At 42.6% G+C, this 27,972-nt stretch overlaps 2 protein-coding genes across 3 annotated transcripts in view; one reads left to right on the plus strand and one right to left on the minus strand.

The window, feature by feature from the left end:
• The first annotated feature begins 328 nt into the window (after positions 1 to 328).
• On the plus strand, positions 329 to 15,648 carry MALSU1 (mitochondrial assembly of ribosomal large subunit 1). The gene is made up of 4 exons (XM_066238613.1): positions 329 to 608; positions 1,798 to 1,976; positions 14,152 to 14,233; positions 15,437 to 15,648. The coding sequence occupies exons 1-4, from the start codon at positions 353 to 355 to the stop codon at positions 15,622 to 15,624; spliced, it is 705 nt and encodes a 234-aa protein (XP_066094710.1). The 5' UTR covers positions 329 to 352; the 3' UTR covers positions 15,625 to 15,648.
• Positions 15,649 to 16,063: 415 nt separating this feature from the next.
• IGF2BP3 (insulin like growth factor 2 mRNA binding protein 3) overlaps positions 16,064 to 27,972 on the minus strand; it is a 111,275-nt gene continuing 99,366 nt past the window's right edge. For both annotated transcript variants that reach the window (XM_066238611.1, XM_066238612.1), the window contains 5 exons: positions 23,421 to 23,537; positions 22,713 to 22,787; positions 20,057 to 20,188; positions 19,307 to 19,420; positions 16,064 to 18,240 (listed from right to left, as the gene is read on the minus strand). In XM_066238611.1, coding sequence (XP_066094708.1) covers positions 18,142 to 18,240; positions 19,307 to 19,420; positions 20,057 to 20,188; positions 22,713 to 22,787; positions 23,421 to 23,537 — 537 coding nt within the window. In that variant the 3' untranslated portion in view covers positions 16,064 to 18,141. The remainder of the gene's footprint in view (positions 18,241 to 19,306; positions 19,421 to 20,056; positions 20,189 to 22,712; positions 22,788 to 23,420; positions 23,538 to 27,972) is intronic.

Consider the following 27,972-nt stretch of genomic DNA (forward strand, 5'->3'; position numbering starts at 1 on the left):
CTGTGGAGGGAACTGTTAAAAACAAAATAAAAATTCCTACCTTCATGAAGTTTACATTCAGAAGGCAGGGACGACGTTTTGCGTCACTATGACGTAGGACAAAGCAAGGTGGGCAATTACTAGTCCCACAAGTCCTACAATACCTAAAAGCGCGACTCAATTTACTCCGGCCACCGTCGTTTCCCTCAGGCTTCAGACTCCGCTCACGGCCCCACCTCCGGGCACTGGTCCGCCCACGTTCCTGACGTCAATTTTCCAGGCCGCGACGCAAAGACCCGGCCAATCGAAAGCCGCAGAAGATGCTGGAGCTCCACTAAGCCCCGCCCCGTGAGTCGACGCGCGGGCAACGGCGATGGGGCCCGCGAGATGTGTGGCCCTGCGCGCCTGGACACTGTTTGGGCGCAAGGCTCTTCCCCCCGGAGCCGGGCCTGTGGCGGGCGCAGGGTCCTGGTTTCGGTTGCTGGCCGCGAGGGGGCTTCCTACGGGACATGCGCTTGGCCGGGCCTGCTTGACCCCTGCCCGTGCGCGCGGCCTGCGCGGCGGCCCCGGCCTGGAGGAGTGGACAGAGGGGGCAGCCGGCGCGGGGCGCCCGGAATCCCGCGCTGCAGGTACGGGCGTGGAGGAGGGCGGCGGCCCCTGCGGGCTGCTGGAAGCCGGGCGCCCCGCTGAGGAGGCTCTGAGTTGTCCTCTTCATGCATCTCGTCTGGAGTCACAGAACTCCAGATCCAGAGCTGGAAGGGAGTGAAAAGGTCGGCACCGCCTTGCGTGTCACAGTGAAGCCGGGAGGTGAACTGACGGCCCCAAACCCCAGGCGTCCGGAGGGCCCCACCGTCCTCACCCGCTTCCCGCTCTCCGCGGGGTCCTGGGAACTGGACGTGTCCCGAGAGGGTTGGGGCTGGGGGCGAAGGGAAGGAGCGCCGAGAGCAGACGGGCCTGATTTAAGGCCCTGTAATCACTGGGGGTTTGGGGGACGTGAAAGGTGGTAAATAGGTCACATCTGTGAAAGGCTCTGTAGGAGAAGGGGAGTGTTGCTGAACTAGCCGCGAGGTCGGTCCCCGGGCGGCCGCTGTAGAACGGAAGGGTGCTATGCATGAGCAGGCCCCTACTCCCGGGTGAAGAACACAATATCTAAATCTCTACAGGTAAAAAACCAACAATAAAAAAAGGTTTTCACAGATAACAGTTGTTACAGAACCCAGTTCGCCTTATAAGAACATTTTGAGGGTTCAGAATAAGGTTGCTTTAAAATTTCCAGCTACCATTGGTTCTGGGGCCACCCACTTAACTCTGCTAAGCCTAAATTCCTTCCTCTTTCAAGTGAAGGTTGTGGACCAGATAATAAGAGCCCTTCCAGCTCACAATTCCAGGCCCTTTCTGTCCGAGATTTCATTTAATATGCCCCAGGCTGTCACCACCTCCCGGACTGGTGCTGGTTCCTTTTTTTTTTTTTTTTTTCATTTATCTCTTTAACGGTTCTGTGTCTGAGTTATATTGCTCATTCCCTTAAGTACTATTTAACAGAAAGTCATTTGTTGTTGATCTATGGTTCTGTTTGCACGTGGTAATAGCAAAGGATGAATGGTAACCTGAGTACTCTTCCTGTAGAAGGGCAGCAGTGCTGTCGGAAACCACTGCCCAGTTCCAGCATCGGGGAGGCGTGCTCCCTGGGGTCCTTCAAAACATTATAGACCTAAATACCCTCATGGAGGGGCAGTTTCACTGTCAGTTACCTGCATACCTGTCTGTGTCTGTCTCCTACCTAGCCACCTGTCACAAGCAATTTTTTGTGCATTTCAGATCATACTGCTTCCAAGTTTGACATCGATATGCTGGTTTCACTGCTGAGGCAAGAAAACGCAAGAGACATTTGTGTGATCAAGGTTCCTCCAGAAATGAAATACACAGATTACTTTGTGATTGGTGGTGGAACTTCTACCCGACACTTACATGCCATGGCCCACTACATTGTGAAAATGGTAGGATGCTTTCTTTTCCCTTTGGAACCGTTAACTGAATGGGATAGTGTCAGTTCATCAGGCTGAGGAGCAACACATGAAAAATAATCCCATCAGGTTATATCAGAAGCCCCGATTTTCAGAATTTGCATGAATGTTTTATATTCTTTGGTAGTGAAAGTTATGGGGACAAATACCTAGCCCTAGTGAATCAGTATATTTCTGATTCTTGTCTCTTATGACCACAAGGAAAAAAATATTTAAAAAAAGAAACACACTTGGGACAAACTAGAAGACTGTATAACCCAGAGGAAATTCTAGAGCCACACTGTCCATTGTGGTAGCCATTTGCCACACATGATCAATTATAAATTAAAATTAAATATTCAGTTCTTCAGTTGTCCTAGGCCAAATTTCAGGTGCTCAGTGGCCACATGTGACTAACAGCCAAATACTATATTAGACAGCACAACTATGAAACGTTTCCATAATTGCAGAAAGCTCCGTTGGCCGGTGCTGACCTAGAGTTTGAGTCAAATGTTTGAGCCTGGCCGGCGTTCCCAAGCACTGTGTAGTGAAAAAGATGTCGTCTTGACCTCTGACTTCACAGTTGAGGAAACGGAGGGAAGTTCATTTTCCAGCTGAAAGGAGATCAGTGAGGAAGAAAATGGACCTGGCAGCCTTTACCTGATTCTGCTACCACTGTAGGGAGAAATATACCCCCCTAACCTTGTTGAAAATTGGTCATAGAGGACAATTAAGACCAAAAGAAGAGCTGGGATTGCCTCTAGAAGGGTGTTGACAATAAGGGGGCTGAAAACAGCCCTAGTGAGACATGGCGGAGCAGAGGACGGTTCCACCACAGGGTAGTGGAGAGACAGGCAGAGAACCAGGGGCGTGGAGAAGAGACAGGGCCCCAAGGTCTCTGTCAGAAACAGTAGGACGGGGCAAGGTGAATACTTAAAAGTGACCGTTGGACTTGGAGATGTAAAAAGAATAAGGTTTTTCAGAGAACTTTCTGTGGAAGAAGGAGGGCAAGGGAATAGAAATTACTTTTACAAGAACTTTAGATGAGGAAGAAAAATGCAAGGTCAAGGAAATGTTGTTTGTGGTATAATATACATAATGTAAAACTTAACATTTTAACCATTTTCAAGTGTACAGTTAAGTGGCATTAGGTATAAACATTGTTGCCGCCATCCATCTCCAGATTGTTCTCTTGCAAAACTTGAAACTCTTGTACAGTTGATACCACTCTACAGGGAAACATGCCTCTCTCACCTTGTTGAAGTTGGTCATAGAGGGGACAATTAAGACTAAAAGAATAGCTCTGGCCAGGTAGCTCAGTTGATTACAGCATTGTCCCCATGTTCTAAGGTCACAGGTTCAATACCTGGTCAGAGCACATACAAGAATCAGCTAATTGGTAGATGAATAGGTGGTACAACAAATTGATGTTTCTTTCTCTGTCTCTCCTTTCTTCTTTCTCAAATCAATAATAATACTAAAATAACTAGGATTGCCTAGAAAAGGATGGTAAAATAAGAAGGGGGCTGAAAACAGAGCCTTGGTCCCTGTACACATTAAACAATAACTTCCCAGCTCTGGCCAGTTAGCTCAGTTGATCCTGATACACCGAGGTTGCGGGTTCACTCCCTGGTCAGGGCACATACAAAAATCCACCAGAGAATGCATAAATAAGTGGAACAACAAATCTATGTTCCTCCCTCCCTCCTTCCCTCTTTCCCTTCCTCCCTCTCTCCTTTCTTCCTTCCCTTCCTCTCCCCCTGCCCTTCTCTGTCTCCCCCCTCCTTCTCTCCCCTCTCCCTCTCCCCCTTCTTTCCCTCTCCTGCCCACCTTCCTCTCTAAAATCAATAAAATAAGTAAATAAAACAATAATTTTCCATTCTCCCTCTCCCCAACCCCTGGGAGCCACCATTCTGCCACGTCTCTATAAATTTGACTAAGTACCTCACATGCATGAAATAATACCCTATGTGATCTGTTGTGGCTGGCTTATGTCACTTAGCATAACATCTTTTTTTTTTTTTTTTAATTTTTTTCTTTATTGATTTTTTTTTTTTCTTTCCAGAGACAGAGTCAGAGAAAGGGATAGATAGGGACAGACAGACAGGAATGGAGAGAGATAAGAAGCATCAATCATTAGTTTTTCATTGTGGCACTTTAGTTGTTCACTGATTGCTCTCTCATATGTGCCTTGACTGTGGGACTACAGCAGACCAAGTAATCCCTTGCTTGAGCCAGCGGCCTTGGGTCCAAGCTGGTGAGCTTTGCTCAAACCAGATGAGCCCGCGCTCAAGCTGGCGACCTCGGGGTCTCGAACCTGGGTCCTCTACATCCCAGTCCGATGCTCTATCCACTGCGCCACCGCCTGGTCAGGCCCTTAGCATAACATCTTCAAGGTTCATCCACATTGTAGCCTGTTTCAGAATATTTTATTACATGGACATTCCATTACTGGATACTTGGGTTCCATCCCCCTTTGGGTTATTATGAATAATGCTGCTCTAATCAGGAGTGTAGCAATATCTCTTTATGTCCCAGCTTTTTTTAAAATATATTTTAAAATTATAGTTGACATACAATATTAATTTCAGGTGTACAGTACAGTGATTAGACATTTCTATACGTTAAGAACTGATCACGCCTGACCAGGCGGTGGCGCAGTGGATAGAGCGTCGGACTGGGATGCGGAAGGACCCAGGTTCGAGACCCCGAGGTCGCCAGCTTGAGTGCGGGCTCATCTGGCTTGAGCAAAGAGCTCACCAGCTTAGACCCAAGGTCCCTGGCTCCAGCAGGGGGTTACTCGGTCTGCTGAAGGCCCGCGGTCAAGGCACATGTGAGAAAGCAATCAATGAACAACTAAGAAGTCGCAATGCGCAACGAGAAACTGATGATTGATGCTTCTCATCTCTCTCCATTCCTGTCTGTCTGTCCCTGTCTATCTCTGCCTCTGTAAAAAAAAAAAAAAAAAAAAAAAAAAAAAAAAAAAAAAGAACTGATCACCATAATAGGTCTGTCACTCATCGGTACCATACATAGTTATTAAATATTATTATTGACTATATTCCCTATGCTGTGTCATATATTCTTATGACTAATTTTATAACTAGTAGTTGGTGCTTCTTGATTCCCTTCACCTTTTTTGCTTATCTTGCCAACTCTCTCATCTGGCAATTACCAGTTCTCTTCCTATGAGTTTGTTTTTATTTTGTTCACTTATTTTGTTTTTTAGATTCCTAAGTGAAATCATATGGTATTCGTCTTTCTCTGACTTATTTCACTTAGCAGAATGCCTTCAAGGTCCATTTGTGTCACAGACGGCAAGATTTTGTTCTAATTTTTGGCTGGCTGGCTTGCTTACTTCATTCATTCATTTGAGACAAAGATAGGGAGAGAAGGAGGACAGAAATGAGAAGCATTAGCTCATAGTTGCTTCTCTTTAGTTGTTCATTGATTGCTTCTCATATGTGCCTTGACGGGGCAGGGGCGGCTCTGACTGAGCCAGTGACCTTGGGATCATATCAATGATCCCGCGCTCACGGTGGCGACCTTGAGGTGTCAAACCATGGACCTCAGCATTCTGGGTCAATGCTCTATCCACTACACTACCACTGGTCAAGCTGTTTTTATTTTTATTGATTGATTTTAAAGAGAGAGAGAAAGAGAAACATCAATCTGTTGTTCTACTTATTTATGCATTCATTGGTTGATTATTGTATGTGCCTTGACCAGGGAGTGAACCTACAACCTTGGTGTATTAGGATGACACTCTAACTCAGGGGTCCCCAAACTACGGCTTGCGGGCCACATGCGGCCCCCTGAGGCCATTTATCCAGCTCCCACCACACTTCCGGAAGGGGCACCTCTTTCATTGGTGGTCAGTGAGAGGAGTACTGTATGTGGTGGTGACGCCGGACGCACGCGTCACGACTCCGGAAGCGCGTCATATCACTTGTTACAGCTAGCAGTGACAAATATGGAACCAGACATTGACCATCTCATTAGCCAAAAGCAGGCATTTCCCATTGAAATACTGGTCAGTTTGTTGATTTAAATTTACGTGTTCTTTATTTTAAATATTGTATTTGTTCCCGTTTTGTTTTTTTACTTTAAAATAAGATATGTGCAGTGTGCATAGGGATTTGTTCATAGTTTTTTTTATAGTCCAGCCCTCCAACGGTCTGAGGGACAGTGAACTGGCCCCCTGTGTAAAAAGTTTGGGGACCCCTGCTCTAACTGACCGAACTACTCAGCCAGGGTAACTTTTTATTTTTTGTTGGGAAGTCAAGTCACTTTATTTTTTATTTTTTGTCATTTATTTATTTATTTTTATTTAAGTGAGAGGAGGGGAGATAGTAAGACAGACTCCCCATATGCACCCCACTGGGACCCACCCAGCACCCCCATCTAGGGCCAGTGCTTGAGTACCAAGCTATTTTGTAGTGCCTCAGGCTGATGTACTCCAATACTCAAACCAGTTGAGCCACTGGTTGCGGGAGGAGAAGAGGGAGAGAAGGGGGAGTGGGAGGGGGGTAGAAGCAGATGATCATTTCTCCTCTGTACCCTAACTGGGAATTGAACCCAGGACGTCCATACGCCAGGCCAGGGCTCTATCCACTGAGCCACTGGCCAGAGCCACAGGAGTCATTTTAGCAGAGCTCTGGTGCCAGCCAAGGCCAGCCACTGGGTGTGTAAGGTCTGGAGCAGGAGTCCCCAAACTACGGCTATCCGGCCCCCCGCCGCACTTCCGGAAGGGGCACCTCTTTCACTGATGGTCAGTGAGCAAAGCGCAGCGTCGCTCATGTACAGTACTACTTCCGGTGACGTGGGATGCACACGTCATATCACTTGTTACAGCTAACAGTGACAAATATGGAACTGGATATTGACCATCTCATTAGCCAAAAGCAAGCCCATAGTTCCCACTGAAATACTGGTCAGTTTGTTGATTTAAATTTACTTGTTCTTTATTTTAAATATTGTATTTGTTTCCGTTTTTTTTTTTTTTTTTTTACTTTAAAATAAGATATGTGCAGTGTGCATAGGGATTTGTTCATAGTTTTTTTTATAGTCTGGCCCTCCAATGGTCTGAGGGACAGTGAACTGGCCCCTTGTGTAAAAAGTTTGGGGACCCCTGGTCTGGAGCCTCTTCAGAGAGGCTACAGTGTTAACCAAGGCCGGCCAAAATTGTGCCAAGCTTGAAGGTGCATGGAGAAGGCTCCAGTGCTAGCTGTGGTTGGCTACCATTTGTGCCAGGCTTGGGGCACATGGTAGAAGCTAAAGTACAAAGCCCGCTTGTGCTGGGCTGAAGGGTGTTTGGGAGAGACTGCAGTGCAAGGCGAGGTCTGCCGCAGCTGGTGCCAAGCTTAACCCTTTGAGGAGTACAGATGTTCGCGTACGTCCTCGTGCCTCCTGAGCATCCAGAGTACGATCACACAAAAATTTTTATTTTATAAATGTGTAGGCAACATGAAAAAAAGGCAAATGTATGTTCTTGTTTCCATAAATTGGTTATCAAACAAACATGATTTTAAGTTAATAACACTGTAACTGGAACTAATTTCTTTTTTTAAAATCACCTGTGGAGGTCAGCGAGCATGAAAAAAACTCACTACTCAAAAGGTTAAGGGCATTTGGGAGAGATTACAGTGTAAGGTAAGTACAGTCACAGCTTGTGCTGAACTTGAGGTGTTTGGGAGAGAGCACAGTGCAAGTCAAGGCTGGCTGCTGCTTGTGCCGCGCTTGAGAGTGTTTGGAAAGTGAATGCACATTGAGGCTAGCCACTTAAGTGTGGGGTCAGGGGAGCAGATTGGGTGAGGCGGAGTCTCAAGGAAGCACTGGGGCCAGGCAAATGGGGCCAGCCAGGTTCATGGAGAGGGACAGATTTTGGCAACTGCCTGGGAGGAGAGCTCAATAAAGAAACAGTAGCACCTGGCAGGTCTTTTGTCCCATGAGAGAGTTCCCATCAATTTCTGCACTTCCAGCTTTTACCCTAAAGTTAGTCAATTTAGTGCCTCCCTAGATGACTCAGGCGCTTCTTGAAACTCTGTCTCTGTGCTGGAGCTTGGAGCAAGGGGGTTTATGTGCGAACTCTTTAAGAACAGTGGCGTGATGTTCCACTGCCCTTCGACTCTATGTCTAATCCTTGATGGTGTTCAAAGCTGTATGTTATAGGACTCCTCTTGCCAGCATAGCTGCCCCAGGCTGGGGAGCCTGGCATGAGGCTTGGATCCCTCTCTCCTCAGGGGCAATCTGAGATGGTCTTCCTATTTATTAATTGCCACACTGTGGGCGTGGGACCTGTCCACACCACATCTCTGCCGCTCCTCTCCATCTTGATATGGCTTCTTTATGTCCTTAGTTATAGGAATTCTGTTCAGGTGATTCTCAATGATGGTTCTATAATTCAGTAGTAATTTTGACTTATTCATGGGAGTGGGTTCAGGATTTATCTACTTTACCATCTTGGATTCTTGTTTTGTTTTGTTTTTTATTTATTCATTTTAGAAAAGAGAGAGAGAGAGGGAGAGAGAGAGAAGAAAGAGAGAGAGAAGGGGGGGAGAAGCAGGAAGCATCAACTCCCATATGTGCCTTGACCAGGCAAGCCCAGGGTTTCGAACCAGCAACCTCAGCATTTCCAGGTCGACGCTTTATCCACTGCACCACCACAGGTCAGGCCTATCTTGGATTCTTCATGTCTCTGCTTTTAATAGCAGAAGGAGAATTGCCAGATCATGGTAATTATATTTTTAATATTTTGTGGAACCATAAACTCTCTTTACATTCATTCCCATCAGCAGTTCACAAGGGTTTCAGTTTCTCCACTCCTTTGCCAACACTTATTTTCTGGTTTGACTATAGTAATCCTAATGGGTGGGAAGTGGTATCTCATTGTGGTTTTGATTTGCATAGTGATGTTGAGCATCTTTTCACGTGCTTATTGTCCACTTATATATCTTAAGGGAAATGCCTGTTCAAGTCATTAGCCCATGTTTTTTTAATCAGGTTGTGTTGGGAAGTTGTAGGAGTTCTCTGTATACTCTGGATATTTATCTCATATCAAATGTGACTGGCAGTATTTTTTCCCATTTTGTAGGTTGCCTTTTTTTTTTTTTTCTGAAGCTGGAAACGGAGAGAGACAGTCAGACAGACTCCCGCATGCGCCCGACCGGGATCCACCCAGCACGCCCACTGGGGGCGAAGCTCTGCCCACCAGGGGGCGATGCTCTGCCCCACCAGGGCGTCGCTCTGTTGCGACCAGAGCCACTCTAGCGCCTGGGGCAGAGGCCAAGGAGCCATCCCCAGCGCCCGGGCCATCTTTGCTCCAATGGAGCCTTGGCTGCGGGAGGGGAAGAGAGAGACAGAGAGGAAGGAGGGGGGGTGGAGAAGCAAATGGGCGCTTCTCCTATGTGCCCTGGCCGGGTATCGAACCCAGGTCCCCCGCACGCCAGGCCAACGCTCTACCACTGAGCCAACCGGCCAGGGCCTGTAGGTTGCCTTTTTACTTTATTTGATAGTGTCCGTTAATGCACAAAATTTTTTAATTTTCATAAAGTCCAGTTTATCCGTTTTTGTTGTTGCCTATACCTTCGGTGTTGTAGTTAAGAAATCATTGTCAGATCCAGTGTCAAAGCTTTTCCACTGTTTTTTTTCAAAGAGTTTTTTAGTTTTAGGTCTTTATGTTTAGGTCTTTGATCCATTTTGAAATAGTTTTTGTAGATGGTGTAAGGTAAAGGTCCAACATTCTGTTGTATATGTGGATGCCTAGTTTTCCCAGCACTGTTTGTTGAAAAGACTGCTATAAGGCCAGTAGTAGTCGCAGCTACCATCATAGTCGCCTGCCCCTTGCAGGTTCCCATTTAATTTGGGCAGATTGTAATGAATCAACAGAGCCAAGAACTGGCGGGCCATCCTTTATTTCTGCTCCTACTGGTGGGTGAGAAAATATACACGGCGGGAAAACACTTCCCTTTCCACTCAGGGCTCCCAAAGCCACTGCCTTTCTTCGGGTTTTCCCTAGAATCAAAGGCCTCACCAGCCTCACTCTGTCCCCTCTAGAGGCATGCCTGCATTTTGGCTGCCTCCTCCCCTGCAACCACTTGGTCCCTCTCCCCTGCAGCCCTGGGATCTCCTCTAAAACGGCCTCCTAGCTCCTCCTCTGAAAACTTTTCAGCGCAAAAGTCCCTCCTCCAGCACACATTAGCATAACTAAGCCCCTTCCCAAGCAAGAAGGTAATCAGCCGCCCCACATGGGCAGCGCTATTTTTAATAAAAGTGAGCAAAACCAAGTAATACAAATTCTACAAACTTATTTGCCCAACAACTGCCCTTTCTCCAGAGAAGGGATTTGAAACCCTTGTTGAAAATCATTTGGATATACAGGCTCTCTGTCTTATTCCATTGTTCTATGTTTACCTTGATCACTGTTGATTACTGTAGCTTTGTAGCAAGTTTGAGACCTCCAGCTGTGTTCTTTCTTTTTTCTTTCCTATTTTTTAATTGTATATATTGGGGTGACACTGGTTAACAAAATTATACAGGTTTCAGGTGTATAATTCTATAGCAAACCTTCTGTACATCGTATTGTGTTCATCCCCTTCCCCATCTGTGTGCTTTTCAAAATTGTTTTGGCTATTTGGCATCCATTTAGCTTACACATTAGGATGGATTTTTTTATTTCTGCAAAATTAATGTCATTGGGGTTTTGATGGGATTGCATTGAATCTGTAGAGACATAGCTTTGGGAATATTGCCATCTTAAGTCTTCTGATCCATGAAGTCAGGGTCTTTCCATTTCTTGGTGTCTTTCTTTGAGCAACATTTTATAGTTTTCAGTGAGCAAGTCTTTGGCCGTTATGCTTAAGTTTATGTCTTAGTTTTTTTGTCTTTGTGTTTTTAGTATTTTGATTCTTTTGTAAATAGAATATTCTTTATTTCCTCTTCAGGTTTCTCATTGTTAGTGTATAGAAATGCAACTGTTTTTTTTTGTTGTGTTTTTTTTTTTTTACAGAGACAGAGGGAGGGATAGATAGGGACAGATAGGGACAGACAGACAGGAACAGAGAGAGATGAGAAGCATCAATCATCAGTTTTTCGTTGTGACACCTTAGTTGTTCACTGATTGCTTTCTCATATGTGCCTTGACCGTGGGCCTTTAGCAGACCGAGTAACCCCTTGCTCAAGCCAGCGACCTTGGGTCCAAGCTACTGTGAGCTTTGCTCAAACCAGATGAGCCCGCGCTCAAGCTGGTGATCTCGGGATCTCGAACCTGGGTCCTCCACATCCCAGTCCGATGCTCTATCCACTGTGCCACCATCTGCTCAGGCGCAACTGATTTTTATGTATTGATTTTGTGTCCTACAGTTTTGCTGAATTCATTTACTAGTCCTAGTGATTTTCTTTTCTTTTGTAGAATCTTTAGGGTTTTCTACAAATAAGATCATGTCTCTGCAAATAAGGCATAATTTTATTTCTATTTTTTTCAGTCTGGTTACCTTTATTTTTTCTTATTCTAATTGCTCTGACTAGAATAGGACTGTTGAATACAAGGGGCAAAAGTGGGAATTCTTATTTCTAATCTTAGAAGAAAAACTTAATATAAAGATATTTCACCATTGAGTATGATAATAGCTGTGGGCTTTTATTATCTTCAGATAGTTTCTTTTTCTTAGTGTATCATGAAAGAATGTTGAATTTTGTTGTAAAATGCTTTTTTTGCATAAATTTTAGATGGTCCTGTGGTTTTTGTCCCTCATATTGTTTATGTGGTTTTATTACATTGATTTACTTTCCAAAAATAAATCCCACTTGATTGTGAATAAATTTTTCAGTATGCTGTTTGAACTGGTTTGCTGGTATTTTGTTGAGGATTTTTGCCTTTATTCATCAAGGATTCTAGTCGGTAGTTTTCTAGTAGTGGCTTTGGTTTTGGTGTTGGTTAATGCTAATCTCATAGAATGAGTTAGGAAATGTTTCCTTCTCTTCAATTTTTTTGGAAGAGTTTGTATTATTTTTGTTTTAAATAGTTGGTAGAATTCATCAGTGAAGCCATCTGGTCCAGGTCTTTTCTTTGTTGGGAGTTGACCCCCCCCATCCCATGTTCTCTCTTTTTTGATTATTCAGTCCTGAATATTCATTTGTTGGTGTACAATCATTCATGGTAGAATTATGATCCTTTTCCTTCTCTAAAATTGATAGTAGTGATCCCTCAGTTGTTTTTGTTTTAGTTACTTGGGTCTTCAGTTCTTTTCCATAGTCAGTCTAGCTAAAGATTTGTCAATTTTATTGATCTTAGAACCAAATCTTGGTTTCTTTGAGTTTTGCTTTGTTTTTCTCTGTTTTCTTCTTTCTGTTAGCCTTAATTTATTCTTAGGGTGACAGTTAATAAAATTACATAATAGGTTTCAGATGTACAGTTCTATATTTCAACTTTAATTTGTTCTTCACTTCCTAGTTCTTGTAGATGGCATAAGTAAGTTTTTGATTTGGGGACTTCTCAGATAAGCATTTGTAGCTATAAATTTCTCTAGATACCACTTTCACTGCAATCCTCCAAGTTTTGGTTGAGTTTTGTCTCAAGGTATTTCCTAATTTCCCATGTGATTTGTTCTTTAATCTATTGGTTTTTAAAAATGTGTTGATTTCCACATATTTGTGGATTTTCTAGTTTTCTTTCGGATTACTAGTTTCTTCTCATTGTGACAGGAAAATATATATAATTTTGATTTTAAAAATTTACTAAGACTTGTTTTGTGGCCTAACATGATCTATCTTGGCAAATGTTCCATGTGCACTTAAGAAAAATATGTATTCTAGGCCCTGGCCGGTTGGCTCAGTGGTAGAGCGTTGGCCTGGCGTGCAGGAGTCCCGGGTTCGATTCCCTGCCAGGGCAACACAGGAAAAGCATCCATCTGCTTCTCCACCCCTCCCCCTCTCCTTCCTCTCTGTCTCTCTTCCCCTCCCGCAGCCAAGGCTCCATCGGAGCAAACATGCCAGGTGGATCCCGATAGGGAGCATGCGGGAAGTCTGTCTGACTGCCTCCCGTTTCCAAATTGAGAAAAATACAAAAAGAAAAAAGAAAAATATGTATTCTGCTATTGTTGGGTTCATTGTTCTGTGAATGTCTGTTAAATTCATTTGCTCTATAGTGTTGTTCAAGTCTTCTTTATTGATCTTCTGTGTGGTTTTTCTTCTATTATTGAAAAAGGGGAGTGAGCCCTGGCTGAGTAACTGAGCATCATCCCAAAATGCCAAGGTTGTGGGTTTGATTTTGGGTCAGGGCACATATAAGAATCAGGAATCAGTGAGTACATAAGTGGAACAACAAATTGATGCTGCTAATTTTTAAACAAATTTTAAAAAAAAGAAAATGGGAGAGTGAGTCTCCTATTATATTACTGTGTTGTCATCATTTCTTTAATTCTGTCAATGTTTTATATGTTTAGAAGCTGGGGGTTTTGTTTTTTGCTCAACCCAGATGAGCTTGTGCTCAAACTGGCGACCGCGGGGTCTCAAACCTGGGTCTTCTGCATCCCAGTCCAATGCTCTATCCACTGCGCCACCACCTGGTCAGGCAGACGCTGTTTTTTGATGCATATGTGTGTGTAGTTCTGTAATCTTGGTTAGTTGCCCCTTTTATCATAAATGTCCTTGGTCTCTTGTAATAGTTTTTTACTTCAAAGTGTATTTTCTCAGATATTAGTATATCTGTTGTTTTAGACCATCTGTAGTCTCTGTTGGGAATAGGGACATGGAATGATAAAGTACCATTAACGTTGCCATAAAGATTGTTGAGATGGACTAAGAAGATCTAGCCTTAAAGCACCTGCCTCCCCTCAGAGTAAAGGGAGGCTGAGATGGACAGAAGGGATGACGTAGGTGAGGACCAGACATTTCATGAGTTTAGGCCTCTGTGCACCAGGGACCATGGTGAATGAGTAGGTGGGCCCTATCAGGAGGTTTTGGGCAGGGAAGATTCAGGAGAGGTATAGAAGTTGGGCAGGATTTAGGGGGGAACTAGTTTCCTGAAGTTACTAATTGTGGTACAAAGTATGAAAAATGAGTAAGCTAGATCCCAAATTAAGACCAAGAAAAAAAGACCACCAGACCCTCAGTAAGAGCAGAGATTTCCCCCATCTCTTCTCCCTTTAATATGTGACCTCTTCGTTTTCAGTACAAATTCCTGAAATGTAACAGTGAGCCTCACGTGAAGATTGAAGGCAAGGACACTGATGACTGGCTCTGTGTGGACTTTGGTAAGTTATTTTGGCAAGTTTTATAGATATTTGGCATAACACTAATATTGAACTGTTTCCAGTTACAAAAGGATTGAGATCAAAATGCTGATTTGCCATGTAAAATATTTGAAATGTTTCTTTCATTATAACCCAGATGGTCTTATTCACATGTGAAATGCTTACCTAACCTTTTATGCATATAATGAATCAAGAGGTCAGAAAGGTGGAGAACAGGATGGATTAACATGGCAGAGATGGGAAAAATCCCTTAGTGGTGGTAGAGGATTTGGGGTCATTTTCAAAGTATTCCCAGAAGGTACTTACTACAAAGGGAAAAGCAGTGACTGGCAAGCACTATGAGGGAGCGAACGAGTTAGCCGACAGCTTCGTGGACATTGGGAAAGACTGCAGAAGACCATTCCAGGGGGAGGAATGGACAGTGTGTTATCATGGCAGTAGCCGGTAGCAGCATTTTTGCACCAGGTTTCCTGAGCCCCGGTTTCTGTAGCACAACACAGGGCCTGCACACAGTTCTTAGAGGGGAACCCTGCAGTTAGGGTGTCCACACCATTTATAATGGGCAGAAGGCTGCATTGGCTGTAGGGGAGGAGACTCTGGCAAGGCTGCAAGTCAAGGTTACTCAGCTTCATCACTATTAACCTCTTGGACCAGGTAATTTTGGTGGAAGTGGGTAGGACTAGCCTGTGCGCTCTAGGATATTTAGTAGTATCCCTCCCACTGCATTTGTGAAAATTAAAAAATGTCCTTGATTGAGCAAACCTGTTCTTTGTTCCAGAGAGACAGTATCTCTGAGACTAATCGTCATACAAATATCTTCTAAAAAGCCCTATGCTTTGCTCATAGGATGTAGAGATGTGGCAGATACGGAGAATTATCTCCCAAAGAGAAAGCTGACAGGCCTCATCTCTAGTCACTTGGATAAAGTTAACTTGCACAACACTTGAGTAATGTTACATATTGACATCATGTACCTCCTGTATGGTGCACTGAGAAAACACAGCAGCACTTCTATGGTATTTTGCTGGGTGGGGGGGCCCACAGTTTATATTTCCAGTAAGCTCCTAGGCAATGCTCATCTGTGGTCCACACTTTGAGAACCACTGCTAGAGTTCCTGTAATACAGTCTCAGAGGGTTGTGAGATCAAAGAATAACAGCAAACAAACTGCTTCTTCATTGTAACTCTTATCTGTCCTTGATAGGCAAAATGGTGGTTCATTTGATGCTTCCAGAAACCAGAGAAACATATGAACTAGAGAAATTATGGACCCTCCGTTCTTTTGATGACCAGTTAGCTCAGATAGCACCTGAGACATTACCTGAAGACTTCATTCTTGGAATAGAAGATGACCCTTTATTCCCGACTCCAGTGGAGTTCAAATGTGAATAAAATGATACTGTTTTAGCCATTTCAGATTGAGTCACTTCTCAAAAATATAACTCCTAAGTCCTACCTAATTGGGTAAGTTGTCAGATCTGACTGTGGGCACTCACTCCTGCTGACTGACACCTGGATGTGGAGATTGCAGGTAAATGAGCATTAACTATATAGTTTTAATATGTTGTCTATTCCTGAGATCCTAGCAGCATTCTCTGGGGTTATCCACTAGTCCTTGTGCTTCACCTGAGCCCTCTGCTCAGATTTTAATCAGTTTTGCTTAAGTGTTAAGTCTTGTGTAGAATGGAATAGCCAAAACACTTAGCTACCTTTTTGGTCCTATTAAAGCCTGTCGTTCTTAGTTTATGTGTTATGGTATTATCAAGGTTCACATTAAAGTACCACGGAATGGAGAAAATAATTTGAGATTGACATAGTATTACTAAAACTGTTTAAATTTACAAATTCACATTTATTTGAAAAAACAAAAATAAAACATACTAGACATCAAGCTGCACCTAATGATGAAAACTTTATTCTGCATCAAGGTATCTGGAAAATGAAGCTGCATTTGGGGCACTTTACAAATGAGGAATGATTCATATGTGGTGAGTACAAACTCAGGTACAGAATTATTTTCTAGCTATTACCAGATACTCCGTTACCAATGCTTAATTGAAAGTAAAACATGATTTGCCACACTAAAATGCTAGAAGTGAAATATGATAGAATTCAAACCAGCAGATATAAATGCAGCACCTATCTGAAAAAAAACAAGTACTGGATAAATCAAATACTGAGGAAGAGCTCTGCCCATAATCGCATCTCACCTAAAAACCAACCAGAAAGCCAGTCCATGATTTTTTTTTTTAAAGCAATTCACTGGAAGAAAAATTATGAATGCTAGATGAATTCAGTGACAAAAAGGGCACTTTTTGGCTAACACTACAAAATAAACTGGTTTTCCAAAAACATTTCAAGTCGTTTTCAAAATGTCTGATAGACTGATCAAAAAGAACAACATCTAGTTTGTAGAAATTCATCTTGAAATACAAATGAGGCAAAATTATTTTGAGGGGTTTTATATATCCTTCAGATCTGTGTAATATGACTATGATCAATTTATGAACAAAAGTAGCACAATTCTGAGAGTGCGTGGCCTTGGAGCCCATGCACACACCCATAATTGTACATACTGGGCTTTGCCATTAAGCTACAGAATGGGCAAATGAGTTCAGTATCAAAGGTCAAATGTCATCACAGTCATTCAAATTTTTGTAAATCTTGCAATAACTGTTTGCAGAGGATACATAAATCCTGCTGCATTTTATGTAGTAGTATAGGTGGCCTTTCATTTTTCTTATCATTGTTTAAAAATCTTCAAAACAACTCAGTGAGGCTCATGACAGTGCCGGGCACATGCAGCCTTTTGTTGCCTTTAAACACTGTCACACCATCTGACTGCCCCATTGGTCTTTACCAAGCAATTCTTTTAGGGTTTGCTCGTAAACCACTGGTCATAGGTGAATTGGCAAACTAAGCATTGCCAATCAGTTTCAAGTCCACAGGGGCTGCATCTCTTCATAGATGCACTTTTAGGTAGTGATAGTCAAAAGCACAAAGCATTATGCATTCAGTCACGTAGCCAAACAAAAAAGTGAAATCTCCTGAAGCCATTTAACTAGCCATTCCAAAACCTCCTGCACCACTGCTCTGTTAGTACCATCTTAACTTTCCCTACCATAAACAAAAAATAAATGGTATTGCTGCTCTCCAAATATAGGCACTGCTCCATGTCATTGAACATTTATGGATTTTCCAACTAATAACTGTCAGAAGCCTCAAACAACCTGAAATTAATTTTCCAGCTTTACTGTCACTAGCCAGAAGTCAATTTTTTTGTTATTTGCCTGTTAGCTAATTAAATTTTATTTTTTTAAAAACAGTTGGACTTTATAAAGTATATAAAATTTTCAAAAAAGAAACACAAAATTTGCTTTCACTGCATTACTGAATACCTGAGGTAGTTGAGTAAAAATGCACGTTTAATACCCCTGCCAACACCATTCAGCACTTCCCTTAGGTTATTCATGTTAGTGTTAGATAAAGATAAAATAAAACAGGTTTTCTGTGCTAACAGCTTAGTTCTATTCTGACTTAGGAGCAATCTTTATTATTATTTTTTTAATGAATTTAGTGAGTGCATCTTTAAGCCAATTTCTTGCATTAAGGAAAATTAGAATGTTTGTTACATTGAGAAGACAACAAAAGGGAAGTGCAGAGCTCCTCTCTTTTCCTCCCTCCCCCCATTTTTTTTTTTTTAAAGCTGGGTGTCATACATTTCAGAGAGCATAAAGTATACATTCTCACAGAGACAGGAGTTCGAAAGTTGCCTGGTCCTCAGAAACAACTGGCTAGGTAAAAAGTTGTGCATGTGATTCTGGATAGGGGTTCAGCCGCCCGTCTGTTGGTTAAGCACTCTGTCTTTGGTTTGGCATCTGCCTCTGTGGTGGGCTGTTTCCTGAGCCTTTACTTCCGTCTTGACTGAGGTGGTCCGCTCTGCAGAGCTTTCTGCTGTTGGTGCTGCTTTACCTGAGTCAGAATTTCCTGAATTTTTCTCTGGGCAACCTATAAAAGGAAAGAGCTCTGAAATTTCTACCTGGTTGAAAGTTACTAAAAGCTGTTTCACATTAGAACCAGCAGGCCCACATGGAGGCAAGGCCAGGGTGGGAGGGGAGCTCAGCCTCAGGTAGCAGGCACTGTGACCAGCCACACAGGTCAACAGGAGCAGAAGAAACCGGAGCTAAAAGCAAAGGTGTGGCCCTGGCCGGTTGGCTCAGCGGTAGAGCGTCGGCCTAGCGTGCGGAGGACCCGGGTTCGATTCCCGGCCAGGGCACACAGGAGAAGCGTCCATTTGCTTCTCCACCCCTCCGCTGTGCTTTCCTCTCTGTCTCTCTCTTCCCCTCCCGCAGCCAAGGCTCCATTGGAGCAAAGATGGCCCGGGCGCTGGGGATGGCTCTGTGGCCTCTGCCTCAGGCGCTAGAGTGGCTCTGGTCGCAAGATGGCAACGCCCAGGATGGGCAGAGCAACGCCCCCCTGGTGGGCAGAGCATCGCCCCTGGTGGGCGTGCCGGGTGGATCCCGGTCGGGCGCATGCGGGAGTCTGTCTGACTGTCTCTCCCTGTTTCCAGCTTCAGAAAAATGGAAAAGAAAAAAATAAAATAAAATAAAAGCAAAGGTGTGGGGAAGGGCCCCTGGGCACAGTAGGAATTAAAAAATTTGGCAAAAAGTGAGCTGTTCCTTGTGCCTAGGGCACTAGTGAGTCTTAGTTCCCTCCCTGTTTAACATCTGGACGCCCTTTCATAACATCTCTTGCCACCTATTGCTAGAATGAAGTATTGTCTTAGAGCCTGTTACACATTTAAGAACAAACTTGTAAAAACAGTAATAATAATCACGCAGTGGCTCCTCTCTTTAGTTCTTCTCACTCTGCCATTTCGGCCTTAGCTGTGAGGTCATAGGTGACCCAGCCCAAGTGTATTCTGTTCTTCAGTCTCTTCTAAAATTCTGTACTGCCTGGAATTAAACGAACTCATTTGAAAAACGACCTTAAATATTTGAATGGGATGGGGACACCCACAGGAAAGCAACTTCTAATTGAGAAAGAAGCAATTTTTACATCAGAGCCCACTTGCCTGGCAAGCATAGAAGTGACCAGTTATTTTGACCACCACTTGATCGTTTTCATCAGGCGTCTGGTCACGAGGGACAACAACTTCTGCACTAGACAAATTCTGGAGCTCATTCACCTGAGAAAGATAAACACAGATCACATTAAGTCAAGATTTTTTAAGTTACCATTTCCTAAGCACTTACTATGTGCTAAACACTAGCTATGGCTTTACAAATTTCATCCAGTCTACTTATGATTCTGTATGGTTATTAAAACTGTCCCCGCTGCAAGATGATGAAAACTAAGGCTTAGCCAAAGAAACTGACTTGCTTAAAGCTACACAGAGAACAGCAGAACCAAATTCAAACCCTTCCAAAGTGCACTCTGTCACTTCAGAAGTATAAACAGCAGGTGCATGTTTTAAAGAAAAAACTAGAAACCAATTCACTTATAAAGATAGATGAAATATTTAAAATTTTTCTCATCATTGTGCAATGAAAATAAAAAATTGAATTATATCAACAGAAAAATGCCAAATGCCCCTTATAAATATGAGACAGTCTGCTCACATAAAGTGGTCTGAAAGAGAGGCATTACTTTCACCACTAGCTGACACCACACTCAGGAGGAAGAAAAGGCAGTCTTCTCCAAACTTTGGCCCAGATGGTCCTGCCTTTTATAAGTTAGCCAAAATTCAGGGGCTTGGAACTCCTAAGTACCTTTCAACGCTCTCCCTTTCATACCACTGCACAGGTTTTGCTGAAGTACTTGCCGTTTTGCCTCCTTTTCCAATAACTCTGCCAGCAGCAAAGGATGGCACTCTGATATGAGCTTCAAGTTTCACCTCTTCTTTAGGACTAACAAAGTTTTCTTCTTTAATTTTTCCATAAATTCTTCCCTGAGCCTACAGATGAGAACACAGCCTATCAATGTTGTTCATGGAGGAGAAACAAAAGATTCATTAATGTTAAAAATGGCCTAAATCCACACTACCCTTTGCAGTGATAGTTTGCATTTGATAGACTGAAGATCACATAAGAGACAGAGAAAGTAAGAAGCCCTGGAAAAGGTTGATAGTAACTATACATCATAGACAAGGCAATTGATGAAAGAATAGGCCATGTTCCTCTGACAGCAGTTAAAGGCCGTTAATAATAGTCACCCTAACAAACTAAAAGTAAATCATTTTTGTGGGCAGATGGCCATCTGCTCCCCATCTGAAAGGTAAAACTTCTACAGGCAGTAAGAAAGTAATTATATTTTTCTTGAGCAAAAGATACTACGAAGAACTACAGGGCCAAGCTTTGCCAGGCCCACAGGAAGCCAGCTCTTGTCTAAACTGGCCATTGAGGAATCTGCTCAGAAGAATAGTTTGTTTCTACCTCTTAGCCAGGTGGTTTTACTTTGAATGATAAGACACAAACTCGCCCTGGCTGGGCAGTTCAGTTGGTTAGTGTTGTTCCGACATGCCAAGATTGTGGGTTTGATCCCCAGTCAGGGCACAAGAAGAATAAGACTACAAAACCAAGTCAACAGATACTTCTGATATTAATAGCACATCCTGTCATCACTCTACATACAACTAGAAGTTATACATAAGAAACTTCTCCCATGATGTGTAACCATTAATTTGCTCTGTTTTGTACCAAAGGAAAAAGAAGTGAGTTGGTTTAAGTTGCCAGAGCAAACCACAAAAACAAAAGTATCCAACACATTTTCATTGGCACAGAAATAAGCTCATTTTAGGGGATTACAGAAAAAAACAAAGCCCATCTTGGTATCTATTCCATTCCTTCTCAGTCAGAGTCTCAGGTCATGGATGTAGTTATTAACACAAAGGACTCTGGAATATGCATTATCCTCCAAAACAGAAGCTACTGAAATCATAAAAAATATGGGTTAGAAGTTTATTCCTTTGATCTCTAAAATAATTCATTTGTGATGACTGCTGATCACTTAAAATATAATTAATAGCTTAAGTGTTTCATTTAAGACGACTGTGTAATGTCAGCATCGAGGATACAGGGAAACAAACTTTGAATTTCCCAGAATTCAAGCATTATAGAAATCGCAAGATAGTAATTCCATTTATCAACTAGTAAGAGCTCAGCACCAGGAAGGAACATGCAATAACTGATGTTTGTATTTATCTTTTAAGATTTCAAACTACAAATGACTGACCCTGTAGGTTCAGGATAGGAAGCAATTCTCAGCATTTCTGACATAATCTGTACTGCCTGGATGGACCACAAGGCCGGTGTGAGGGAGCCAATTTCTTCATCTGAGTTTGAGCCTAGCCAACCTGTACCCACATCTCAAAGTAGCTCCTTTTGTTTCTTGTTCTTCCTGTAAATAAAGTAGGGAAGGAAAAAAACACCTTTGGATTTTTAGTGTCAGGGGTTGGGGAGGTGTAGGCACTGTTCTAGTCCCATTTTAGAGCTAAGGGAATTAAGGGTTAAGGTTCAGAGTTGTCCTCTTATACAGCTGCTAAGTGGTAGCAACAGGACATGGGTTTTGGAAACATTTGTTTCATTAGAATTCAGTAGTTGCTTTAACCTATGACAGATATACTATGTTTTATAAGAGAAATCATATACTCAAGTATGAATTTGAGGATTTGGCAGGGTATTGGTCTGCTTTCACCCCGAGTCTGCTGAACGCCACCACCAACCCATTTATACTGTGCTTCCTATGTACTATCCTGAGCACTTCCATATTGTTTAAACCTTAAATCCCCATTTTACAGATGAGGAACTAGCCAGCAAAAGGTTAAGTAACTTGAACAAGGTCACAGACTGGTAAATGGAAGAGCCGGGAGCTGAACTAGCAGCCTGGTGGCCAGGTCTCTTCTCTTATGGCCAAGCTGCCTGCCTTTCAGTTCACAAGGAGAGGCATTCCAGCCCCAACCCCCCAAAACATGAGGAGTGCGTCACACCAGGACGGATGTCACAACCTCTAAAGTGGTGGATTAAAATAACTGGAAAGACTGTGGACAAGGGCTAACAGTCAATCCAAGGGTAAGAAGGGGCATTTACATTCAAGGGTAAGGTTTCTCATGAACAATAAGAAAACCTTGGGAATACACTCTGAAGGCCTGTTTACCAGGCAGGTTTGTAACTTTCAGTCTCAAGGTCTCACCATCACATGATAACGAGGCACTAAGCCAATTCTCTCAGAAAACAGGTAAATCCGAATCCAACAACCACTTAGAACTCTCAAAATAAAAAAAAAGGGTTTTGTTTATTTTTGAAATCTAATTTGGGGCATGTCTGTATTCTGTTTTTAACCTCAAAAAATTTCCATTGAGAAATTGTTTCTACTGAGTATTGGATACATGCAAGGGAGAAGCCAGGTTACAGAGTTCCTGAAAAGAAGCCATTAATGTTCCTGCAGCCATTTGTTACCTGTGCACAAACTAGAGCACATACCTTGAACTGGGCCTCTGGTGGCCCGGTGATAATCACCATCCTCACTTTAGCATCTGGGGCTTCAGCTGGAGCGATCTGTAACAGGCCCATCAAGGGGTTATGACACTTTCTGGTGCCACTAATAGAAAGGTTACACAAACCAGCCTGACATTTGTATGTGACAGTGAAATGCAGACTGAGAGATTCCAGAAGGAAGTATGGAGAGGCAGTGATTAATGTGGGTTTATTAGTAACTGGTCCTGCCACATACTTGTCCTTACACTGTGCCTGGTCCTAATATAAAAGTCGCATTTGCAGTCCCTCAGCTAACCCTTACTGTATCCCAGTGCAGTATTGCCGCTGCTTCACATACGGGCAAACTGAAGGCTGGAGAAGTTGAAATACATGGCCCATGCTCACCCCACTAACAGAGCCAGGGGACAGCTGTGTCTGTCTCCACTGCCCATGTTCCTGATCACTGTACTGTTGGTACCCCAAGGGTGGTCCTTGGCCTTCGTGCATCAAAACCCCCTAAGCTTTCTTTGTGTGCTAGAAATTGTTAAAGTCACAAATTATGACAACTGATAAATTTCTTCCAAGGTATGGTCATATAATATGCAGTTAACCTCAGGATAGACTTCACCTTCAATTATGAGGTGGCAAGACCATGTTTCTGTAGCTGACCATATTTAAAAAGCACCAGGACTACCACGGTTGGCAGAACAGTACCTTAATAGACGCTCCTGCAAAGCGAGAAAGCTGTTTGATGTGCTGCCCCTGCTTGCCGATAATGGCACCGACAGACAAGGCTGGGATAAACAGATGCACGGTCTCCGTTTCTGATTGCTGTTGGAAAGAAACACAGGACAGTACTTATAGGACACAAATCAGGCTGTTCTTGTTGGCATAGGGATGGGAACATTTGCATACAGAAGAATCAGAATGGCTTTGGGGAAGCCACTACAGTAAGTTGACATCAGTTTATCCTAAGAGGTCAATAAGATCTTACCATCTCATCCTGAAAGCATTTGCATGTAAAATGTCACCTCTGTATTCGATTTTCTTAAACTTCAGAATGTCACCAAATTACAGAGTTAAAAGCTATGTAAATGTTATAAAGTTTAAATGTATTACAATAGAGGGACAAGACTGTATTTAAAATGAAGATTCCCCCATCACTATATCCATGATAGATGCCTGACAAGTAAAGAAATCCTTGATGAGTAAATTAAATTATGAGAATAAAATAACCGCATCACAGAAAAGTAAAAAAAAAAACAACAAACGATTCCTTCATTACCTGAATTATTTTGTTTTATCTGAGTATGCTACTTTAAAGACCTTCAAAAAAAGGGGCAAAGACCTGAAGAATCAGTATGTGGGATGAAAACGGAAATAACAGAACCTGTCAAACATAAAAAGTATCAGAGCAAAGCCAACGAAGCTCCCCAGGAGGTGGTGCCCTGGACTGACACACAGTGATGTGTACTCCTGGCAGTAGCACCTTAATAAAAAGTTGAGTCATCAAATGTATGGAGCTTAATGAAGATATTTCTGATTGCCAAATTCCCTTTTCTCCATTCCATATCCACCAGGCCTCTCTCTGACCATAAACTACTTTTCAAGGAAATTTTCCTCTGGGAACACACGGCACCTCACATAAACATCCTGTCCACTTGACAGTCATTAAACTGGCTCTGTGGTACAGATCATTCTTACATGGGGTTCAGCACAGTTAGCCATGTTTTCAGGATTTGGACCCTCAGACAAGCAGATAACTTCCATGTTTACTGACAAAACTGAAGCCAGAACAATGGTTTATGATAAGCCTCTTCCAACTGAATTTAAGTCTCTAAGATGGAGCTTGGAAAAACTCAACATTACCCTTTCTGTTACACATTCTTTGCATTTAAGTTAATATTCAGCTGCACTATCATGAACCCTTTCCTAAACCTTCAGAGGTGAAAGATATTCACAAGACACAAGCTGCTTCCCAGTGGATTTCTGCCAGATGCCTATCGGCAAAACTTCCTTTGGCCTTGTTGGCAGACTTGACGTTATAGCTTGAAAAAACAAAAGAACAAAGCTGCTCAACTGAAAGTTTGCATAACTGGTGAAGCCTGCCAATGAGTAATTCCTAATCCTCTATCATGAGGAGATACAAGAATGAGCAAACAGTAAGGTTAAGTGTATTTACTTTGTGGGGAACAGAACCGAAGACATCACAAAGGCATGGAGACAGGCCTGCCAGCCAACAAGAACAGCCTCCAGGAACTGGAAGGACGCCAGTGTTTTCCTTGGGCTGCAGAAGAGATATTCCTGGGTTTTTCTGTTTTGTTTGTTTTGTTTGAATGGATTTTGGTCTGGAACTGGAATTAAGTTTACTCAACTCCATGACCTGAAAGGAATATTGAAGTCTTCCACAACAACAACAAAAAGGGCAAAGAAACTTTTCCCTCATAACAAGTAATCAAGGCCTCTTAGAGGTAATAACTGTGTGCAAGGAATTATTTACTTTGAAATGATTTACTGACAGAAGAGCTGCAACCATAGTAAGAAATCCTAAGACTAAGAGACTCTGTGAAACCAGTCATCTGATCCAAAAATCCCTTTCAACTCGTAGTTTCTTTTCAATTCAACCTAAATTCATTTTAAATCTTTGTAGTACACACTTACTATAATACACACTATTTTAGCTGAATGTTTACAAAACCAATACTGAAAAGAGCTCTGTTCCATTGCTTAACAGTTAACCATATTATGTAACCATATACTTTAATATTTAATAGTTTATCCTTTTTAAACTAAAACAACCATGTACTTATAAATGTATGTAAAACTTATCAATGAAAATTATTTTATGCATATCAATTTGTTTTTTATCTTGAAAAGGTAGTTATTAATGGTGTGCTCATTTAATCATTGAGCACATTATTGAAGTGTCCATTATGTGCCAGGCACAACAGGATGGTTAAAAAGATAGATGGAGTTCTTAACTTAGGTGTTATTTCTAATTTCACCTATGCATTACAAGGTCATAGACTGTTTCTCAGAGAGCATTTTAAACCAGCTAAGACCTAAGGAACTGCTTACTTTTCTTGCCTCTTCTATAAGCGGAAAGTTAGCAATTCTTAGATTATGCTGTTGTTTTGGAAACTTCTGGGAAGACTCCAAACGCACTACCAAAATTATCAAGACAGCAGCACTTGGGCTAACTTCTGCCAACACAAAAGCAAGCTTCCAATGCCGTCAAGCTATGGATATTGCTGTTTGCCAATTCCAGCTCTTGCTCTGCTCACTAGCTGCCAACTGCCTCTTCTCTACAGTTTGAGCATTTCTGAAGGGAGCATTTCCTGTCATTTCTGAACTCGAGGTTTGCCAGTTAAGTACTGCATGAGCCAGCTGCTAGGCAGGCCCTATAGACTTCTTGTCTGTTGGAAGAACCAACTCTTTGGCTTTATAGGAAAAGTCAACCTGGCAGGTTCCAGGAAAAAGGGCATGTTGTAGGGGCAGAGTGGGCAAAGTTCTGGAATAGAACAAAGCATTTATCCAGAGACAAGATGCATCCATTGTACTTTCACATTACAAAACAGGGAGAAAATGAAACAACTGTAGGAGAAAGAGGAAGCAATAGTAAAAATAGTCAGATTCTTTGAAACATTCATCAAAACTTACTGCTTGTCAGTGTCAGGCACTATACATTTAAAGTGAAGCAGAGTTACTGTTAGCCTGCAGGCATCAAGGATAAAGACGTGAACTTACTAAGTAACCCGTCTTTGAGAGCTTTAAAGGAGAGCAAGCTTCTCAGTGGCAGCTGTGGACGCCTGACCACCATTGAGGAGGGCCACCAGAGTGCCGAGAGCAAAACCTGTCAGCCTTTCACTCTCTAAATCCAGCTTTTAAAAGATGTCCCAGACCTTCAATGTTAGGTTCTTCGACAAGAAGAAATGTGAAGCCAAAGGGAATAAAAGGACTGTAAGAAAAGTAAGCTAAATAAATAAATAAAATTTTAAAAAGGATGGGGGCAAAACCTGATGTATTTAACTATTGCCTTTAAAAACAATAGGCAGGCCTGTCCTGTGGTGGCACAGTGGATAAAGCATCAACCTGGAACCCTGAGGTCGCCGGTTCAAAACCCCGAGCTTGCCTGGTCAAGGCACATTCGGGAGTTGATGCTTCCTGCTCCTACCCCTGTTCTCTTTCTTTCTAATAAAAATGAATTTTTAAAAATCTAAAAAGTTAGTTTAAAAAAATTATTTAAAAAAAAAACAATAGGCAGGCCCTGGCCAGGTAGCGCAGTTGGTTAGGGTGCCGTCCCCTTACTCCAGGGCTGCAGGTTTGATCCCTGGTCAGGGCATGCACAAGAAACAACCACTGACTACATAAGTAAATAGATAGCAAATTGGTGTTTGTTTCTCTCCTTCTAAAATCAATAAAAAAAATTTTTTTAAAACTTTCAAAAAGTGGAGACCACTTATTAGTAGTTTGGGTTTAGAAAAAGAACAAAGTTTACTAATATACTTAAGGCAAAACTACAACTAAGTATCCCTTCCCCCATGAAATTAGATATATACTAAAAACTTGTTAAAGAATTGTTTTCTGAAACATTAAACCAGAAAGTTACCTGGCAGTTATTTGGAAGTAGATTGTATTCTAATTGGTATCCAGAGACAATACAGTTCTCTGAGAATGGCATTCTCCCTTTATTAGATGAATCTGCGGGAGTGGAATTGGAACACGGAATTTTCTCCTCTAGAATTGAGAATTTCCCTTTTTTGGGGGGATGGGGAGCCCTTAAAAGCTTACCTCCTTCTTCCCAAGCTCTGAGAGATTCCTTTTAATGTAATACTGCAGAATCAAGGGGGGCAGAGGAACCATCTATTTAAAGACTCCATTTCCTTGCTTCCTTGAAGGAAGACGTGACCAGGTGTTATGTTCTAGCAAACATGACACCAGTAGAAGTGTGAAAAGCTGTCCTCAGGCAATGTCCATAAATGAGGTGACTGCTAATTCTTTTCTTTTTTTTCTTTTTTTTTTTTGTATTTTTCTGAAGCTGGAAACGGGGAGAGACAGTCAGACAGACTCCCGCATGCGCCCGACTGGGATCCACCCAGCACGCCCACCAGGGGGCGATGCTCTGCCCCTCCGGGGCGTCGCTCTGTTGCGACCAGAGCCACTCTAGTGCCTGGGGCAGAGGCCAAGGAGCCATCCCCAGCGCCCGGGCCATCTTTGCTCCAATGGAGCCTCGGCTGCGGGAGGGGAAGAGAGAGGCAGAGAGGAA

This window comes from Saccopteryx bilineata, chromosome 7, assembly GCF_036850765.1.
Source record: "Saccopteryx bilineata isolate mSacBil1 chromosome 7, mSacBil1_pri_phased_curated, whole genome shotgun sequence".
In the NCBI taxonomy this organism is placed as follows: domain Eukaryota; kingdom Metazoa; phylum Chordata; class Mammalia; order Chiroptera; family Emballonuridae; genus Saccopteryx; species Saccopteryx bilineata.

Coding starts and splice junctions, on each gene's coding strand:
- MALSU1 (XM_066238613.1), top strand. CDS start 353: ATGGGGCCCGCGAGATGTGTGGCCCTGCGCGCCTGGACACTGTTTGGG. Junction 1,977..14,151: donor CCCACTACATTGTGAAAATG/GTAGGATGCTTT, acceptor CTTCGTTTTCAG/TACAAATTCCTGAAATGTAA. Junction 14,234..15,436: donor CTGGCTCTGTGTGGACTTTG/GTAAGTTATTTT, acceptor TGTCCTTGATAG/GCAAAATGGTGGTTCATTTG.